General features: G+C 40.5%; 1 protein-coding gene and 1 pseudogene across 2 annotated transcripts in view; one reads left to right on the top strand and one right to left on the bottom strand.

Moving 5' to 3' along the window:
• Positions 1 to 21,000, bottom strand: part of ACBD5 (acyl-CoA binding domain containing 5) — a 52,104-nt gene extending 31,104 nt beyond the window's left edge. The window contains exons 1-5 of one of the 2 annotated variants that reach the window (XM_044677336.1): positions 20,867 to 21,000; positions 14,302 to 14,422; positions 9,527 to 9,599; positions 4,007 to 4,121; positions 3,823 to 3,855 (exon numbers count right to left, since the gene is read on the bottom strand). In XM_044677336.1, the coding sequence (XP_044533271.1) occupies positions 3,823 to 3,855; positions 4,007 to 4,121; positions 9,527 to 9,599; positions 14,302 to 14,422; positions 20,867 to 20,942 (418 nt within the window). In that variant the 5' untranslated portion in view covers positions 20,943 to 21,000. The remainder of the gene's footprint in view (positions 1 to 3,822; positions 3,856 to 4,006; positions 4,122 to 9,526; positions 9,600 to 14,301; positions 14,423 to 20,866) is intronic. The other variant, XM_044677335.1, reaches the window with a different exon arrangement.
• On the top strand, positions 5,390 to 6,908 carry LOC123249207 (annotated as a pseudogene).
• Positions 21,001 to 21,117: the final 117 nt, after the last annotated feature.

Below are 21,117 nucleotides of genomic sequence, written 5' to 3'. Positions count from 1 at the left end.
TTATTTGTACAGAGCCCTGGAATGAGTCCATAATAAATGAGTAAAAACTCCTTTGTTTATTTACATGTACTTGAAATGAAAAGACCTATCTACTCAATCACTAATTCTACTTCCTGAAACACTTCAGTGTTCCTTTGGCCTTAATTATATAAATATGGACATGATCCCAAACTGGTCAGCTTGTGAAATTTGGTAATTACAAAATTCAGCAGGATGGAAATGGGGAGTGGCTAGGCAGGGAAAAGGAATATGCTCAAACTTAAATACAGTGATTTAAAATGTGTCCTTTCTATTTCTGTTAGTGGTGGGATTTTTGACTATACATAGTAATAGACATAAAAAGGTTAATCTAAACCTTCATAAACCTAGGTTTCAGTTTCAATGTAATACTTATAAAAGCATTGGCAAGACTGGCTTAACTTGTTATGAGATATTATCATGCCTTCTTAACTGTTTTGGTACAACAGATCCTCTCTAGTTTAAAATGTTGGTGTGTGGGAAGATAGAACAGGAGATCCAAGATAGTTTCTCAATCTTTAGTGATTTGAAAAGGCAACATAGTACAATGGCTTTAGTGGACCATCAAGATTAATTCTTTAAAAATGAATTAAGTATAAAAATCAGACAAGTAAAGAATCACTATGATTGCTATAAAGTCCTAATCTCATTTTGATAAATTCCTAGTACAAATTTTTCAAAGTCAATAAGTTTTAGTAGATGAAGGTAGAATCACAACAAATAGCTGCAAAAGTCAACAGATCTGCCTTCATCTCTATAGCAATCAATAGCTGACAGGTCATGTGAGGAAGTGAAAACTATTTAAGAAGATGAAATTAGGAAAAGATGTTGCATCTGAATAGAGATACACAGAAGCATGCTCTAGAAATCTGCTTAGAATGGACCATTTTAAGGGTATTTTGGGATTGGTTTTCAAGATATCACAAATTAGGAACTATTCTAAAAGATTGGGAAGATGATGAAAAAGTTATTAAGAAGACATCAACAGTCATTTACCCATATATTTCCTTTCTCATCTCTATCATATATAAAAAAGTATTAAGAATATTCCCTGATCAAAACATGAAAAAAACTGTTGAAAGGCTGATTTTTTCTACCACTGGAGTCTCCTGCTGGGTCTCCTTGCAACCAGTCTGTCTCTTCTTATATACTCTGCACAGGATTAATTTCCTTATGCACAGTTAGAAATCTTGACCCTTGGACTCTATCTCCCAGAATTCTTTCCTCGTCCCAAAATTCCTTTTCCCTTTTTGTTTACATGCTTCTTTACATTATTTTTTATATAGTTCTGTAACTCCTCCCTGTGGCTCTTTTTTTTTTCCACAACCGCAGCTTAGTTAGCACCTTTTCTATTCTAGCTTTTTACTTTAGTTATTATTAATAAATCTTATTAAATATAATATTTGGAGATATTGTATATTAACTTTAATCTTAACAACAGATACAATCAAGGTATCCCCTCTGCTGAAATCCCTTCAGTTGCTTACTACTCTTTATTGAACATCTCATCCTGGCATTCCATTCAAGACCTTCTGGAATCTGGTATCATCACCAAAAGCAATTCAATTAGACAAACATTAATTATCTTTTAGGAACAGTATGAGAAGCTGCACTAGCCCCTAGAATACACAGACAAAAACCAATCAATCTCTGACTTCAGAAAACATACATTCTACTAGGAAAATACAACAGGCACACAAAGAAGTAAATACAAAAGAGTTTCAGGATGGACAAAACACTAATAATTGAGGTGATGGAAATCAGCAAGGGTTCTGTATAGGAGGCTGCCCCTGAGCTGGGTTCTGAAGGACTCTAAGGCTAATAGGGGGTCAAAGTGAGGAAGGACTGTCTTCCACACATGCGGAAAAGTAGAAGCAAGGGCAAAGGGATAGGAAGAGGAATGCCAAATTCAGGGAACCAATATTAGGCCAGCTTGATTGAGACACAGAAGATGTGATGAGAAGTAAGAGAGAACATATCTGGAAAGATAGGCGGGAGCCATACTGTGCAGGTTTTAATAAAATGCCAGGCTGAAGCTTTTGTTATCCTTGAGGCCAAAGGAAGATGTTAATTAAAGGCTTTTGAGCAGGAGAGGAACATGCTGCACCTTAGGAAGATTATTTTAAAACCTGTGTGGGAAACAGACTGCAGTGGGGAGATAAAGAGAAAGCTCTACTCCCCAGCACTATCATTCTTCAGCCAAACTGGACTCTCCTTCTATGTGTGTTCCTGTCTTTCCTTACATTTATTCAATACTACTCCATCTCTGTCTCTAGAAATCCTATCTATCCTTCAAGGATCCTCTCAAGTGCCACTTGACTTCATCTAAAGAGCCTTCCAAGACCTCCCCAATAAGAAATGGTATTTCCTTCTTTGGACAGTGCACTGTGTTTTATTCTTTTTTAATGCAAATAACTCTAGTACAAAATACACCAAGATAAGGATATGTCATATGCCACTTACAACTCAACAACATGTTTTTGTGTTTACTTTTAAATTGGCCTTAAAACTCTGAAATTGAATTGCTTTCATTCCAACCTGAAGGCATCTAGCAATTTACAGCTTATGAGAAAGAATACTTCCTTTGGCCAAATCAGATCAAGAAAATTATCTAAAAAATTGAACCAAGCTCTATTCTAACTAAAGCTGCATTATAAAAATGATGAAGGCTAAGAGAAATGATGAATTGGAAAGGAGAGCTGCTAATATCATTCCCTTGCAGTATTGGCATCAGTAAATATAGAAATTTGAAATAAGAAGATTCTAGATTCAAATTCAAACACTGCATCCAGAGCTATTATAATCCATGTTTTAAAGATTGATGATAGAAACAATCCCACCTTCCTGCTGAAATTATAAATAAAATTCCACTTTAAACTATTAATCTAGTTTTCAAAATGAACACTTAAAAATATCTGCATCTTACAGCTTTGTGATTTTCTGCAAAGTTAAAGAATCTCAGTCAATTTTAACATACAATAGCATAATAATTTTCATATTTATATCAAAATCATTTTCAGTTAGTGCATAAAAATCATCCTTTCAATTTCTTTATATTCCATTTGTGTCAGAAAGACTTTTAAAGTATGATTTAACTCAGTGACATTACTAATGGCTAGCTTTACTTAGATTCATTCTGGTTAAATTTTTACTAAAAATATCTTACAGTCTAAATGGGGGAAAGGTTACCTTAACTATAGTATTGCTACAATGTGATTTCTGAAATAGAAAGGAAAATATGGATTTAACTTAAAGAAAATCAATTAGGGAGAATTTCATCATGATAACATAAGGATTAAGTTGCCACCTGTCAGAAGTGTAGACAAGTTAGAAGTCTCTTCTTTGCACTATCATATTGACTCTAGTAAATAGATAACGAGCTACACATAATAAACATGTCTGGAGGAAACAGGCTACAGTATGTACACTACTAAGAACAGGACATGGCCATCAGAGCTAAGATGGAAGGATGTGCACTATCATTGTACCTATAAATATGCAAAGAAAAGGCAAATATTATATTGTTATTCATAATAGCATTCTTTTTAAAAAGATCATCTCTATAAAAAAACCTCTGTCAAAACCCTTTTGTCACTAAGACAGATTTTAAGAGCTTTTTCCCCTCATCATTTTTTTAAACAGTTAAAGAGAAATGGATCTCTTTTTGGAACTGCACACGATTTATTTATTTTCAAGTAACAACTCACAGGTGGCAAGTTCAGTAGTTGCAAAAGTTTGAGTAGCATTCTTCTGGCAGATAAAACGAAAAACAGTACATGTAAATGTAAATTACATCATTCCTACCTTCTAAATATTTAGTGACTTTCTCCAGTCGGACTAGCATATAAAAATAAGAGAATGAATTTTTTAAATGCAGCTTAGAAAAACAGCACCGTTTTAAAATATAATACATCAGTCATTGAAAATACAATCATCTCAACTCATGGTATAGTCAGTTGCTAAATAACAAAGAATACTGTATTCCAACCTGAGGTTAAATCAGAACTTCTGCTGCTCTTTTTGTCCTCTACAATTTCATAGAATGGACCTATTACATGGAGTAATTCTTCAACTTTCTCCGTCATTGGCATGGTCTCAAGAATCTGTGATCAAAATACAAGTCTTATGAAATCAGAAATAAAGGATTCATTTGATTTACATCGGCTTTGACTATTCCAATTTTTTATTTTTTCTGAGACACGAAGTTCATTTACATAAAATATCCAAATTCATTTAGTATATAGACATAAGCGTACATTTTCTCCTAAATGAGCTTAATGCAATGACTACAATAATTAAGTATATATAAGTGTTTCTACAATGAAGTCCATTTTATGAAGCAACTGACTAATTAAGCAGAAGACAAGGCATGGCAGTCTTTGATCAATTAACTAGTTATTAGGTTAATAAAATATGGAACACTGGAAGACAAGAAGCTTGAGCACTAATACTATGTCAGTGTTCACAATGTAAGAGGTCATCTTATCCCAGCCTCTCAATTCTAAGTCTTTCTGAAAGGGCAGAAGGGAACCCAGGAGTTACACATTCATTTAACATTTCATCACATGTAGAGTCTGTTACTTCAGTCGAAAAGGCAATAAAAGACAAAAATGGAGATTCTAGCACATATATACCAATCCATGTATTGTTTCAAAAGCAGCTAACCTCATCTGCAAACCAAGATTTGGTTTATAAATAAAACAATTTTAAAAAACACTTTCCAGAAGAGAAAGGGAAATAAATTGGTTAGGCACAGGTTTTACTTGGTCATGCCTGAATATGGTTATTCCTTTCCCCACCTTTTACCCACTCCCACCCCCAATCCTCCAAATGCTCACATACGGCTCTCTCCTAAAATCAAGTTGAACTCCTGGGCCTCATAGAAAAAAGAAACATTATGACTAGCAACACCATTTCTGCTTCTAAATAACTTCTACATGGATAGCAACCTACTGCTAAGTTAACAAATAGTAATCTACTATTTTAATTCAAAGCATACTTATTACTATCAATTTTATCTTATAAAAGAGAAAAGTAATAAAATGTTTGAAATGACAAGTTACTGATTTTAATACTGGTAACTGGACGATGGCAGTGTATAACTGATAAAACTGATAAAAACTGTTAATGACTGACTACTCCCATGAATGAGTGCTCTTTCATATAAGATGTTAAGAAAAATAATGCTGTTTGAATTTTCATTTTCTGAAGAAGAGTCATGACTTGTGCAAGACATGACCCTCATTTGTCTGAATGAAGCAGAGAAAAAGGTAATTTTAAAATTATTTGTTAGATATGCAATTAAAAAAAAACACATTAAACTCTTCTTTTGTCTTACTAACCCCCTCCCAGCTGGAAGCAGTGGAAGAAGATGATGCTGACCAGCTTTTTACCTGCTCCAACTCAGCTTTCTCAGGACCAGCTCGAGGCTAAGGAAAGGGCAAGATGCCAGAGATCAGGGCAGATGACCTCGATCACTGGCCTCATGATGAAGAGAACCTCCCCTACAGGTAACAGAAAGGTTGGATATCTCATTTGTTAGGGGATTTGGGAGATGGAGGTGCCTTTCCAGACACATGTGGCTCAATATCCTCTAGATATGGGAAGTCCAATGCATTGGCCATTCTAAATATGATGCAATTGTCTGATTGGGACAATCAAAGGACAAGGTCCTTTATAGCAAGTACACTGGCCTGGTTCCCAAAGAAATTATGAATGTCGATGACCCAGACCTGCAAAGACCTGGCAAAGAAACCATTAAAGAGATGACAGAAAAGACAGAAGTAGCCCTAGAGAAACCTGCTGCCTCAGAAGATAGCTACAGCTATGTTAGTTCAAACTGCAGATAAACTAGCTCCAGCTCAGTGCATATGGAACACACCATCTCAGCAAAGAGTGGCGTTCACATCTGGAGCTAAGAAAAGAGTTATTCAGATGGTGAAAATGCAAAAAGATCCAATGGAGCCTCCAACATGCAAGATTAATAGGAAGATTCCTCATGGACCCCCTCCTCCTCTTGTACCTGTCCTACATTCTCTTAGTTGAAAGATGACTAAGAAGGAACAGCAAGAGTGGAAAATTCCTCCCTATGTTTCGAACTAGAAACATGCAAAGGGCTTTACTATTCCATTAGACAAACATCTGGCTGCTGAAGAGAGGGGACCTCAGACAGTTCACATTAATGGAAATTTTGTCAAACTTGCCGAAGCTTTTCATATTATTGACAGAAAGGAGTTGGAAAGAAAGATGGCCCAAAAGGAAAAGGAGAAACACAAAGAGAAGCTTTAAGAAATGACCCTCAAAGCTCAGGAGAGAAAAGCTGAAATCAAGATCTGTGTAGAAAAGGAGGCTCAGGAACAAGCTAAGACATGATAAATGCAAAGAGAAACAACATGACAGAAATCTTTATATTGCTCCTGATAAGAGCTTAAAACGATAGAGAACTAAGAATCCAGGTATCAGTGAAGTCAGTGCTCTGAGTCTGTCCAGTTTTTGGACTTCCAATGAAGTTCAATATGATCAGAGGCTATTCAACCATCTAATTACAGTGGTTTTGCTGGTGAAGATGAAATTTTTAATGTTTATAATGAAGCACAGAGAAGTGGCAAAGATATGGCCCCAGATATCTACAAAACCAATAAAACTCTGGATGAAGATATGTATGGTAATGACCTAGAGCTCAAATAAAGAGCAACAGGAATCTCTGGCTCAGTCGGTAGGCAATGAGGCCAAGAAGAACCAGTTCAATCTGAAGAAGATCTGGACAAGTTTTTGGAAGAAGTCAAACAGTATCAGAGCATCTAAAAGACCCTCAGAAAAGAGCTGCCCTAAACATGAACATGAAGGCAAGGAAAAGAGAGAGGTCTAGGGTAGCTTCTCAAAGAGAATGAACTATTATCCTTAACTCTGATGACACTGGCCACTGGAGAATCTTATGTAAATGGTTAGGATGAAAACTAACATAAAAGAGACAGTAAATCTCACTACTTTTTATTACTTGGGCTGGGGGAAAGGAAGTATACTTTAAACTAGTCTGTTTGTTTTTTAAAGGAGCTGGGCCACGTTCTCAGTGTTAGGCTTTTCCTTTGTCTTCTCAATTAGCCCGCCTTTTCCTACTTCGTTAGCACTGCAGAAAATCCATACTACCCAGCATACCAAATTAAGGTCCTGCTATCTTTAGTGACATTAGTTTTAGAGAATTAACATTTCATGGTGGAACTATCTTTGTACACAAAGCTTATAACTAACCATACTGAGTGGGAGGGGAAGGTCTTCATATAATGGAACTGTCTCCTGATTGTTGAATGTCTGCCCCCATTGTATGTATCTAGTTTTAGTCTGGAATGAGAAAGTCAGCTTCTGTGTGGTGCTACTGTTTTAAAATAAAACATTTGGACAAAAAAAATGTCTTAGTCTTCAAAGGTATTCAATAAAGAATTGTTTATGTTGACAATAGGATTGCTGGGCCTAATTTTAAACCAATTACAAAACCCTGCTGTGGAGATTGGTCTCTTAATTGTTAATTCAATTTACCCCATCCTGCCAGCCCCTGCTGTAGTCCAAAAGTCCATGCTAGATCATGTTCAACTTTCTCTCAGTAGACTCTTACACAGAGTTGGTCTCTCAAAAACCCTGTAGAACTTGAACATGGCTAAGCGTTCAACTTGATGAAATTTTTATTTTCTTGGCTATCTAAGAGCAGAAGCTTACACAGAGTTGCTTTCTCTTAGAATTTTTTCTCTAGAACTAGGATTATGGCTAAGAGACAAGATCAGATTTAAACATAATGCCCAATAAAAAGAATTCCTTAGGAAGACCTGAAAGTAGCTTTCTATCTGCAGAAGTTTGCATAGAATTGCTCTTTCCTGTCCCTTCTCTAGAGGTAAGAAAAAGCTGAGTGTTTTGGTTTCAAAAAATTTCCCTGCTAAGGTGGAAGGTGAGGGTATAAACTGAATTTGGAATGTAAACAATGCAAACCATTAAGCTGAGTCCTTACATTCTGCCAACGAAGCAAAGTTTTCCAAGGGCACACACAGTACAGATGATTTCAGACTATAAACTAAATTGAAAATAATGGGCAATTTTCCTTATGTGTCAACGGAACTTGTAGCAAGTAAGAACATATTCTTAAAAAAAGATTTTTGGGCAGAAAAATAACAAATAAAAAACATAACAATCTAACCAAAAAATTCAGAGGAAAAAAAGCACTTAATACTTTAATTCTGATATACCCTCTTCCTCATGGTTATACCTAAAAGAACTAAATTCTACTCCAGTGTAATATAAAAAAAATAACATTGGGCAGTGGGGTCTCACACTCATAATGGAAGATTTCATTTTAACAGCTGATTTTATGTGGCAAAACTTGGGTGCTAACCCAAAATAAGAAGCTCACTGGCATCCCAGTTTTCAATACCATTCAAGTGGCCTCTCCTTTGTTGGGGTGGGAGGGCAATACCGATAGTCTGAGTTGTAACTCACTAAGTACGTCTGAAGTGTCTAAGTCTTCCATGAAAGTCCTGTTCTGCTGTCTCTATGGGAGGAAAGCCTCCTCCTGACGAGAGAGGTTTGATGATAGATTATACGTCTGGCACCTGAGAAGCAGCCCAGCCAGGTCTGGAAATCCTCCTCACCATACTAGACAGGTTATTAAATTTTTAGGCCTCGGAAACTCCTGAGAATCATAAGTAAACTTGCAATCAGGATTGGAAGAGGGAATATTCACTGTCTGAAATCAGACATTCAAGTAGTCAAGAGATAGCTGCTTACCAAATAGGCAAGGAACAGAGTTAGCCACAGGGACGCATTGTGGGAAAGATGTTGAACTTGAAGACAAAGGACTCAAATCTAAATTCTGCCTCTGCTACCTAATATTTTTATGACTTTGGGCAAGTAACTTACTACTCTGGACCTCGGTTTCTCATTCTTTAAACGAGAAGGTTGGAATGTAGGGCCTCTAAGTTCACTTCCAGCTATAAATCTAAGACCCTAAAACTTCTCAATTTCAGAGGTGTGGGAGCTTCCTCCATTCTAGTCTTAGAGAACTGCCTGAGGCTCTAAATAAGGGTCGAATGTCAGATCTGCACCCAGGTCTTCCTTTCTCCAAGTCTGGCACTTTTATCTACTATACCATATTAACCACAGAATGCAGCTAAAGATGAAAGTAATTTCTAATATCCAGAAACCTAGAATCTTGAAAAAATGAGATTGCTGAAAACTACCAAACCACCAGATTTTCTTAACTTACGAATTTTTCTAGGTAATATCACCTTAGGGAAAAAAAATGAACCAGCAAACCAACAAATCAGCAACTTTCTGTCCCTCTCCTGCAAACTTCCTCAGTTAAAAACTGACATTCCAATGAATTCAGTCCCCCAGTTTGGTTTCATGTGACAAATTACAATTTCCACAATGACTCTCAAAATTAGGCCTTGTAAGTGAAGAAAATTAAGTTAGGAGCTGTTCTAACCACATTTTATCTTCTTTTATACTGAATGATTTTTCTTACCTTTTTCATTTCTTCAACATAGGCGATCATAGCTTCTTCTTTGGTCATATCACCCAGGGAACTCCAAGCATCCCTAGAAATGAAAATATTGGAATAAAAAGCCCACACAGATGTCTTAGGTCTTACATCTGACTTCCAGTTGCTCAAGTTAGAACGAACATGCAGCCAAGCTACAGAGTACAATTAATTTAAAACAGACTCTTTTAGAGCCATCTTGAGAAGAGAAGTCTTTAGCTGGTTCACCCTGGAGAAAGACAATAAACTAAATTGTGAATTAAATAGTGAATAAACTAACCTGTGGATTAAAAAAGCCAAATTCAAAATTACTCCATATCTCATCTATATTATCATAAAGATTATTTTCTAAGTAGTCTTTAAAAGATGCCTATTAATTATGACATAAAAGGAAAGACCAGATGGATATTTTTGAAAGGTTAAATGAGCTATTAGAGTAGATTCTTTAAGTGAAAGGATATTTTGGTTACAAGTTAACATTAAACAAAAGATATGAATATCAACACTAGCAGACATTTATATAGCCCTTTATATTTCACAAAGCATTTTAGGTAAGTTTTCATTTTTTTTCCCAGTAACTCTGTTTTGTAGGCAGAGTAGATATTATGATTGTCATTTTACTGATGTAGAAACAAAGGCTCAAGACATTTGACAAAATCCCAGGTGATAAGCAGGAGACCCAGCCTCAAAATTCAGCTGTTTCTACTCGACCAACAAACTATACTAACCTCAAAAATCACATAAGATATGCCTGAACTTTAAGAATGAAGAGATAGGTTGATGAGTTTTGGTCCTGCAAGAAAAATCTGGAACAGCAAAGCTATCCTAGATGATATAAATGACTCCTGAAAACATCATTTAGAATACAAAAATACCCTTATTTTCATCTTATAAACTATATCTCAAAGGCAATTTAATTTTATGAAAAGTTTGTGTTGGGGAAAATAGGGTTAATTTAAGCCAATCAATTTTTCTTAGAGATTAGATAATGTATATATTTAGATAATGTATATGTATATAGATATCTATTCTAAGCATTTAAAAAATTTATAAGTAATTCATTAGAAAGCATTATATTATCTCCATGTTTTTATATGGAAACAGAGGCATAATTTTATCTAGATCTCAAACAATGAAGACTGTTTGGAGGCAGATTTGGTCAAGTATAACCCTAAAGTAGATTTTATTTTACTATGCAAAACTAATAAGGGCAGAGATTGAAGTGCTTCAGGGTAAATAAAGGGCGCAACCAGACACTACTCAAAGACCATCATCATGATGGGATTATAAACCACAGTAGATGGATTTGTATGAAAAACAAAAGAATGACACAGATCCATTTGAGAGGAAAAAGAAGTGAGTAAAAGGAGGAGAGCAAAGAGTTGATTTTGGGCTTTACAGATAATAGAGAGGGGAAAAAAGGCCCAGGGGAGGTAGAGGTAGAGCTGGGTCAGAGAGAAAATCCCAGAACAACACTCAAGTGGGAGAGATAGTAGGGAAGTCAAATTTCAGCCAAACTTATATAGATTGCCTAAAATAGGAGGGAAAATGTGCTTGGTGGTCTGTAAGTGTATTTGTGTGCTTGTGTTAAACATAGGACGCATTACTATTAGTCAATGAGGAAGATCATGTTCCCTTCTGACAAAACAAAATTTTTTTAAAAGATGGCTGTCAGACAAAATTTATTTGATTATATGAAAATCAATAGGTGTTTTACAATAAAAAGGGATCCAGAATAAAGAAGAAATGAACAGACTGTGAGGAAAGAATCTTTGTTTTTTTTAACATTTCTGATTTTTTAAAAACAACATCCAAAATTCTAAGAAATTGACACAAACTTATACAAATATGCAAGAAATATGGGCTGACAAATGAAAAGACAAAGAATGAACAAAACAAGCAGAACTAAAACAAAGAGTGTTCACACTGATTACAGCTATGTAGACAACAGCAACAAAATATGGAAAATGACAGAAGGGAAAAAAAGAACTTGAGGGTGAATGGAAACAACCATGAATATTTAGTTACTAGGCAGTCTGTAGGATAGAGATTCTTTCTCAGAGCCAAAAAGACTTGCAATCAAATCCCACCTCTGACACTTACAGACTCTGTGACCCCTGCCCAAGTCTGTCACTTGATCTCTCTGTGATCTAGCCAAATCTCTAAGCCTCTGGGGCAGAGAAAATACTGACCTGCACTGGGAGGAGTTTCCTCACCTGGGAGCTCCCTGGAGCAATGAAATCACAGGTCCAGTAATCACTATCCTTTTCCCTTGTTAAAGTTAATATACTTTAACTTTAAAAAAAAAAACAAACTATAAATGATCCAAATTTCTGGTTTCACATATAATCTTTTTTAAAATCTTGTTTTTGAATGTGAATGTTTTTTTTTTCTTAGTAGTTACTAAATTTATAATAAATGCACTAAGAAAATTCACTGTTGCGAGTATTGTATGTACAATGATTATCTGTGAAATCTTAGCTACTCTCTGCAATGCAATGATTTGGGATAATCCTGAAGGATTTATGATGGGGAATGCTGTCCACCTCCAGAGAAAGATCTGTTGGAGTCCTCTTTCACATCAATGTATTTATGGTTTTATTTTGGGGTTTTGGTTATGTATGAGTTTGCTCTTACAACAATGACCAATATGGGAGTGTGTTCTGCATGACAACAAAAATAAAACTTAATTTAAAAAAAAATCACTTATTTCAGAGAGCTTTTAATTCCAAAAGAATCCCTTCTATCCCATACCACATAACTAACTACATTCCCATGCCCCAGAAAGCTCATTAGTAGGATAATCTCAGTATCTTAAAAATCTCATCAGCTTTGGGATTCCATTTTATCACTACTCTGGCTGCTCTGACTGGAGGGTGAGGCCATAATTGCCAAAATTCTAGAGGGAGAGCATCAGCTTAGAATATCTCATTTCTTGCTGGGCTACAATCATTTCACTCTCCAACTTGTCTCCTAAATCTTTGTGTAGGGTGCCTTCTCCTGTCCTCCCTTCATCCCACATTTTTTTTGGTAGACAGGAACACACTGCCTTTTATTTGCTTCTTTCAGAATACTGTACACACTGTCTTAGAAAGGTTTTGAGTTGAAAATTCCCTATAATACATGAGGTGGGGGTGGTGAGGGAGGGGGAACAAGAGGCAAAGCATAGTGAGCACCCCTCTTCCCTCACACGTTGGGGATGTCTCAGAACCCACAGGATCAGGACTCTCACTCTCTCTCCTCCCCTCTGGAGCCCACCTCTGTCCTCCTCTCGGGGGCCTGGCTACTAGGAAGAGAAGCTCTGGGGCAGTAGGCCATGCCCACTAGGCATCAAGAGTGCCAACTCCAAAGGGCAGATAGCCTCAAGAGCAGGGAAAAGGGGGCTCATCAACAACAGTTTTAAATGTTCTGTAAGCTGCTTGAGGGCAGGGACTCTCTTTTTTCATAAATGCATTCCCAGCCCCGAGCACAGTGCCTCACATAGTGTTTACTGATCACTGACTATGCCAACCAAGTGGTCGTCCAGACTCTGCTCAAAGTGCCAAGGAAATCCCCACCTTCCCGAGCGCTGCTGCCACTCTGGGATCGCTTTCAGGACAGCCTCTTGGCCATGTCCGTTCACTGGTCCCGGCTCTGCCCGGGGGACCTTCAACTACCTGGAGCCTCTCTTGTCCCTCCTAAGCTGCCTTCCTTCTCGCCTTCAGGCCAGATGCTCGGAGGCCATTTCTTCCAGCTAGCACAGACAGGACAGAAAGCGAAGGCCTTTCTCCGTCTTGGCAGCCTTCCTCTGGACTCACTCCAGCAGTCGCTATCTTTCATTGGAGATGGCTCGCCGAGCTACACACGAGACTTTAGATGGGGGCTGATGACGCTGAAGAAAAGGCGACGAGGAAGCGGACTCCACGCTTACCCACCCGGCCTGCCTTCTGGAAGTGCCCCCAGTCTTCGGGAAGACGTTGGCACCGGAACGTGCCACGTTAGTTCCCGGTGACTGGTGACTTCTCAGCAGGCCTGTGAGAAAGTCATGCAGTAGGGGCATCTGGGTGGCTTGGTGAATGGAGAGAAAGGCCTAGAGACCGGAGGTCCTGCATTCAAATCTGGCCTCAGACACTTCCTATCTATTTATAGATGATAATACATATTCCTATAGATGGGTAAATCACTTGACCCCCATGGCCTAGCCCTTACCACTCTTCTGCCTTGGAACCAATACACAGTTTTGATTCTAAGACAAGGGAAGGGTTTGAAGAAGAAAAAAAGAAAGTAATGAAGTATATTTTCCAGTACAGTAGGAAAGGGGGTAAGTTTTAGATATAATGCCACACTGGTTTTGGTTCCACCCTCACCCCCACCCCATCTACTTGCTATCAAAAAAGACCAAATTAAGTTACTTTACTTGGTAAGCAAAAATTATTTATCATCGCCTCTACAGGAGGAGATAAAACAGTCTAGACTTTAACAGCTACAAAAAATGTTCTTTTGGTCTATTTCCAACTATTTACTTTTCTAGAGAAGGAAAAACCCTCCAACACCTTTAGGACACCTGCTCCCTCTAACTGTTCTCTCTCCCGCTCTCTGCCAAGATCTTCTTTTTTGTACGAGTCGGACTCTTAGAGATCAAAGTTATTGGAGAGTAGCGATCTAAGCCTGGGGAGAGGCTCGTGGTGTTTTCTGTGTGGATGGCAGAGAAATGAAGGCTCACCCATCCTAAGTGCGTATCACACATCTTTACAATCCCCTCATCGCACATCCATAATTACCATTTATATCTCCCAATAGGATCCCAGAATCCGGGTCTTGAGATATTGCAGGGCCCTTCGGTGGCTTGTTTATAGAAGCTGTAGAACTTGAGCATCATTTCGTTTGTTGGCTGGAATGAGCCTATGAAAAACAATTTAAAATACGGTGTTTTGATCCTAGGGAGAAAAATGATGACTTCACACTGGTGAGCTGGAAGTGACCTTTGAGGTTGTCTCCTAGTCCAACTCCCAAGATTCTTGTTTAAGTCAACACAGACCCAGAGAGTTTAGAAAGCAGCTTGGCTGCAGGTAACAAGGAGCAGAGCCAGTGCGCTTCCCCTCCACCAGCTTCCCCGCCTTGGTACAACCTGCTCCTCCCCCCCGTCCCAAGGCCCTCCCTCGTCCCTCTCCTGTGGGAGTGCTTCAGGGTACCCCGGGATGCCACCTCCTCCAGGTTCTTGGCCAGGATTCTCTTCCCTCACCCCATCCTGACAAAACTCTCTCAAAATCTCAACTTTCTATTCCTGGGGTAGCCCCAGGTGAACATAAGCTCCTTGAGGGCGAGGAGTTTCATGATGGGAACTCCAGCAGTCAGTCAGTCAGTCAGTCAGTCAATAAACACATATTTTACTGGGCTAAGTGACAAAAGGCCGAAGACAGTGGCTGCCCTCAAAGAGCTCTCTGCGGCTGGGTGCAGACCCAGGAGCGATGGACAAGATAAAAGGCCTTCCCGGGAGGCTTCTGAGGAGGTAGAAAAAAGGCTTCCCATAGAACACTTTAGTTGGGGCTTGGAGCTTAGATCTCCAGGATGGCCTCAGGACAGCAAAGAGGTCCGTGTGGCGGAGGCTCTCTGCCCTGGAGGGGCCGCCACCCTGGAGGAGGCAGGCTCTGGGGCCCACCAGCAGGCTGTGACCAGGGCTGAGTGGGTGGCAGGCCTGTCAGAGCTGGGTAAGGCCACAGGAGAGCAAGCGGAAAGGGAGGCGCTGGGACAGCCTTGGCCATGGGCCGGACAGGTGGGAGCCCGGCCAGAGTCAGGGATGACGTCCAGACGGTGAGCCGAGGAGCCTGTGGCCCTGCTCAGTCTCGGGCCCATCGGGAAGGCGGGAGGGTTGAGGGGAAAAGAGAGTCCATCCCATGGTGGACGCGCTGGGCCTCTAATGCGAGACTTCTGAAAGGTGGGGAGACGGCACGGTCAGAGGTCAGCAGAGTCTGGGCCGGAGGGGCAGTCATGAAATCCACAGGAGCCCATGAGATCTCCAAGCGAAAACAGCGTAAAGGAAAAAGAGAAGGCGGAGGCCCCCAGCCTCAGGGAGGCCTGAAGGAGGCCGGGGCGCAGGGTAAGAAGAGAAGGGGGCGGAGGAGAGAGTGCCCAGCACGGGGCAGCGCCCAGGGCTGCAGAGGGCCGGCCACTCCCACACAGTCCAGGACAGGGGAGCGAGAAGGTGGGGAGGCAGACTGCCGGGCATTAAGAAGAGGACGCCGGGGACAGGGGGCACGCTGGGGATCAGGGACGGAAAGCTCAGGAGGGGTTTCTGAGGAGTGGGGGGAGCCGGGCGTCTTTACGGGCAGCAGAGAGAGCCCTCGGCAGGGGCCCGTCCGACGGGGGCAGAGTAGGACCACCTGGACACGGGGAGGGCTCAGCCCCGGGAAGCTGCCAGGCCGCCTCATCCTGTGAGCCGGGGCTGAGGGAGGAGACCGTGGCGAAGGGGGAACAAGCACCCAAGGGCGGCCCACCCGAGTAAGGGGAGCCGGGAGGACCCGCGTGGCAGCGAAGGGAGAGCCGGCCCGGATGTTCCGTCCCCTCTGAGACTCCACGCTGCGGCCCGCGTGGGGAGACGTTTCCTCGCTGTGGGTTCTCTAGGGAGGTCCAAACCAGAATAAAACATAAATGGGGAACAGTTAAAAATAAATACTACAAAGGATTCCATTTTAAAAGGGACCCTTGGGCACAGGGCCGGCGCCCTCGTTTCTATCTGAGTGGGACATCGCCGCGCTCCGCCAGGAGACCTTGAAGTGCTCGGCCGCCTGCACAATGGCAGAAGGCGGGATTCAGCATCCCGACGCTGGAGCTGTAGGACCCTGGGCAAGTCACTTAACCTTGGCTGGACTCAGTTTCCCCCTATACAAACTAACAGTTATATTTGATTCCTTCTTGCTCTAAATCTATGATCTATGATGATTACCTTGTATGTCTTCAGACCATGAATAATTCAGATTAGGTTAAGAGAATGCCTTCCCCTAGCCACATGGAACCTTATTTTTTTCCTTCAAAACCCCTTCCCTTCTTTTTTAGCTTCCATTCTAAGGCAGAAGGGCAGGAAGGGCTGGGCCCTTAGGGTTAAGTGACTTGCCCAGGGTCACACACAGCGAGGAAGAGAGGAGGGTCAGAGGTGAACCCGGGTCTTCCTGACTCCAGGCCTGGCTCTCCATCCACCGTGCTACTGTTTAACCTTATAGCACAGACATTGTAATACTGTGGTTGTGGATCGCGATCCGTCTGCGAAGCAAGTAGAACTTTAAATTCTATTAAAATTCAGCATGCCAATAACAGGTCAAAGTTAAGGCTGGGTCCCAGCAAATTCTAAAGCTTCTGAAGGCAAAACAGGCCGGGACAAAAGGTCCTGTGGCTCAACGGGGCGAGAACTGCCGTGTTCTCATCAGCAACACACAGGAGAAAGTGGTTCAAAGCAGGACAAAATCCTGGCCTGAGCCCGGCGCAGCTCTCCGAGAGGCTCTTGGAGGGGGGGCCGGTGAAAATAACTATGGCGTCTGCCACCAGCTTCTTCCAGGGAGGGGCCTCCCAGCCACCACGGAGCATGCAGCAGGAGTAAAGCGTTTTCCCCCAAAATGAATCAGCAGAAGTGAAGCCCATTATTGTGCCAACAGTTTCGTGGGACACAGAAGAGAGAGCCTAAGGCCGATTGTTCTTTAAACTTGACCTTCTCTCTTCCAAAGTATCCTTTCCAAGGCTCTAGAGCAGTCAGGGCTAGGCAATGGGGGTTAAGTGACTTGCCCAGGGTCACCCAGCTAGGGAGTGTCTGGGGCCAGATTTGAACCCAGGACTGCTAGTTTCTAGGCCTGACTTTCTATCCACTGAGATACCAGCTGGCCTGAGAGTCCAAGGTCTTAAAGCTAGAAGAGACGTTTAGAGGCGGGACATCATCTAGGCCAGTTTCTCCATTTTATAGACGAGGACCTGGAGATCTGGGAAATGAACTGTTCAGGGTTACACGCTGGCAGAGACTTTTCTGCTCTATCCAGAAGCCTCCATTACCCCCAAGAGTTTTTCTTTTTCTTTTTTTTTTTGGTGAGGAGTAAAAATGAAGCACATAAAATTAATAACAAAAAGCAAAGCCTCATACACACTAAAATATTTATAGCTGTACTTTTTCCTGGCAACAAAGATCAGGAAATAAAGTAGGTGCTCACTGATTGAGGAACGGCTACACAGACAGAGGAACAGGAATGTAATGGAAGTGATAGGTATGATGAACCCCAATTAGCAGAGAGACATTTCCTCTAAATGTCATATATAGGTTTTTCCTCCTTTTACCTAAAATATCATTTTAAAAAATTTATTTATTTTGTAAAACCTTTACCTTCCATCTTAGAATCAATACTAAATACTGGTTCCAAGACAGAAAAGCGGCAAGGGCTAGGCAACAGGGGTTAAATGACTTGCCATGGCTCACACAGCTAGGAAATGTCTAAGGCCAAATTTGAACCCAGGACCTCCTGTCTCAAGGCTAAAATATCATTTTAAAAAAAGTATAAACTTCAAAAATTGCGCAAAGACTTTATGAAAGACTTGCAGAATGAGTACTTGAGGTCAGCTCTGGGTGAGAATCCTGCCACAAATACTAGCTATGTGGCCATGGACAGGTACTTTTCAGAGTTTTAGTTACCTTATGGGTAAAATGGAGATAACACTTATACTATATATCTTGAAAGGTTGTTGGGAAAAAAGTTCTATGCAACTTTAACACATTCCCTGTCTGTCTGTCTGTCTCTCTCTCTCTTTCTGTACACACACACACACACACACACACACACACACACACACACACACACTGCTATAAATGTTATTTCAACCATAAATAAGATAGCTATTTATGAGTCAATTCTTAAAAATAATAACAATAGCTAACATTTATATAGTATTTACTTTATGTCAGTGGCTGTGCTAAATGCTTTACAATATCTTATTTGATCCTTGCAACACCTTGGATGGTTATTATCCCCATTTTAGAGATGACAAAATTGAGGGAAACAGAGGTTCAGTGACTTGCCCAAGGTTACGAAGTTGAGTCTTTACTAGAAATCACAGACAAGGCCATCAGTTTTTATCATAGTCTTGGTGGAGGTAGAAGAAACAATTACAAAAGTATCCTGATAATTCTGTAGTAAGAACATGGAAGAGACATTTTGTCCAGTTTAGCCAAAAGATAAAAAGGTTGTCCATTTCCAGTGTTCTTTGAGAGTTTTAAACTTGGTGGATCTTGTTAATACCTCTTTTGTGCACTTATCTTCTTCTTTGTACAATAGTTACTATGCATATCTGAACCCTCAACTAGATGATAAATGACTAAAGGCCAGAGAACACTCCTCACTTATCTTTTAATCTCGCACCACATTAAAGGCAGTGCTCTGCATATAGCAAACATTTAATAACTGTTGAATGAACAATAAATATGTCTTTAGGAGTAACTGTAAAACATATATCTAGCAAGGAGGAAAAGAAGTGGGGGAGCCATTGTTACATATATATTGGGGAACATGATCTTAACTTAAAATACCAAAGAGCCTCTCTCCATTACATCTCTGGAAGCAAAACTTTAAAAAGTAGATTGTGTATAAGACTGTTAGTCTCATGACACCTCTCTATTACTCCCGGAGAATTTAAGTTCCTAAAGGCCAAGGACAAGCTAGCTATAAGCTCTAGAGAGGATTCAGGTTTATTGCAGGCTCTTATTAAGGATTAAGGAACAAGGAAATTAAGCTGCAGTTCAAGCTTTTACATAATATTTTCCAAGGAGCCTAAAAACTTTTCAAAGAGAAGAGTAATTGTTTAATTATCTATTCCAAATACTGATCTATTAACTCTTGGTTCTCAAGACAGGTAAAAAATATTACCCTTGGACTAAAAATTCACATGGTTTGATTCAACACTTAGGCTATCCACAAAACATTAACCAGTAGCCAATCATATTAAACTTGCTCTGTACACTGACCAGTCACATGTACTTGTGTACTTATTAAGTTCTATTTCATGGCTAAGGCCATGAAATGTAACTTTTCCGATTAGCAAAAGGACAGGGGAAAAAGGGATAGTTTCTTGCCATTTACTCCAAATGCACATGGGAAAGGCTGGTGTGAGAATTTTTTTCAGCTAAAGAAAAGGTCTATATCTGTCAGATGAATCTTGTCATAGCAAGTGTTGAAAGCACACCAAAAACTAAGAGGTCAAAATTAAGAAGTCAAATATGAGGAGCGAAGATTAACCCCAGATCTTTCTCACTCTTATTTCAGTACTAGTCCTCCTGCTCAAGCACTTTAGGTAATGACTCCTAAATAATGTAATTCCCCCATAATTTTTCTTATTTCAATTTCTCAGTTCCCTAATGTTCTCCTTCCTCCAATTCTCATGTTTTCTTCTCGTCCAACTGGAGTTGCTGTAAAGTTGGTCTTAAAGCTACTCAAGGGGAAAACTCAAGGTTGGGCTTTTTAAAAATTTTTGTCTTGTTCATTTTATTTTTTTAAATAAAGAATTGGGATTTGTAAAGTGACTGTGTAGTATTGTCTTTTTATATGATACAGATATACTTGGGCCAGACATAAGAATGTATAATAAAAGGAAATTAATATTATAATAACCTGGTAACATGTACTAGCTTTGCTTTGCAGCATTAGTAAACTGGCATAGGATATGAAGAGAAAACAAAATTTAAAAGGATTGTGACCTAAACTGTAAGCTTAAAATGAGAGAGCCATATCTAATAAACAAGTGTTCCTAAATAGTAGAGTATTGCCAAAGAATTTTGCTGCTCCTTTCTTTTGTGGAAACAACGATGAACTTGAAGTCAAGGACTGGAGTTCAAACGCCATCTCTGCCATTTGCTACCTCTTTGACCTTGAGGCTACCACTGAAGCTATCCTGGGCCTCAGTTTCCTTATCTGTACAATGAGGAAGTTGAATTAGATGGCCTCCAAGGTCTCTTCCAACTTTAGACCTATGAGCCTCTATAACGCTGAGGCATTTCCAAAGGAAGTACAGGGCTAACCAGAATGGGTGTTCCTAGGTCAGATTTATTTTCATCAGTCAGCAAGTAACATGATAGTCTGAAAGGCTGTTTATTAAAATATTACCATCTCCCAACCATCACAACTGGGCAGAAAGGGAAACTGGGAAGTTTCACCAGTTCCCTCCTCCCCGAGTTACTATTTCTTAGCACGGAGGTGGGGTATATATAGGGAAGAGTAGAACTTGGAAAGTCTAAAAGGAATGGAGGGAGAAGTCAGCAAGCAGCCCAGGGCCTCTCGGGCAAGGTCCCAGAGGCGGCGGAGAGGATCTCACGCCTGCACCTACCATTTTTCGGCAAGCTCTGAATCACCTTCACGGCCGCCTCGAACCTGGTTTCGTGCACAGATCGGGTATCCGCCATCTCCAGGCGCCAGCCCCGGCCAGCCCTCGAAGTCCTGATCTCAATGGGCAGCAATCACGCAGCGGCGGCGGCGGCGGCTTCCCCGGGAGCCTGCATGAAACTAACACCCAGCGCAGCCGCTGATCAACATCCCCGGGGGTGGGGGGGTGGGGAGTGGAACGCGAAGTGGGGGGGG

The sequence above is a fragment of the Gracilinanus agilis genome, chromosome 5, assembly GCF_016433145.1.
Source record: "Gracilinanus agilis isolate LMUSP501 chromosome 5, AgileGrace, whole genome shotgun sequence".
NCBI lineage: Eukaryota > Metazoa > Chordata > Mammalia > Didelphimorphia > Didelphidae > Gracilinanus > Gracilinanus agilis.
Note: the sequence above shows the minus strand (reverse complement) of the source record. Positions and strands in the feature narration are given on the sequence as shown.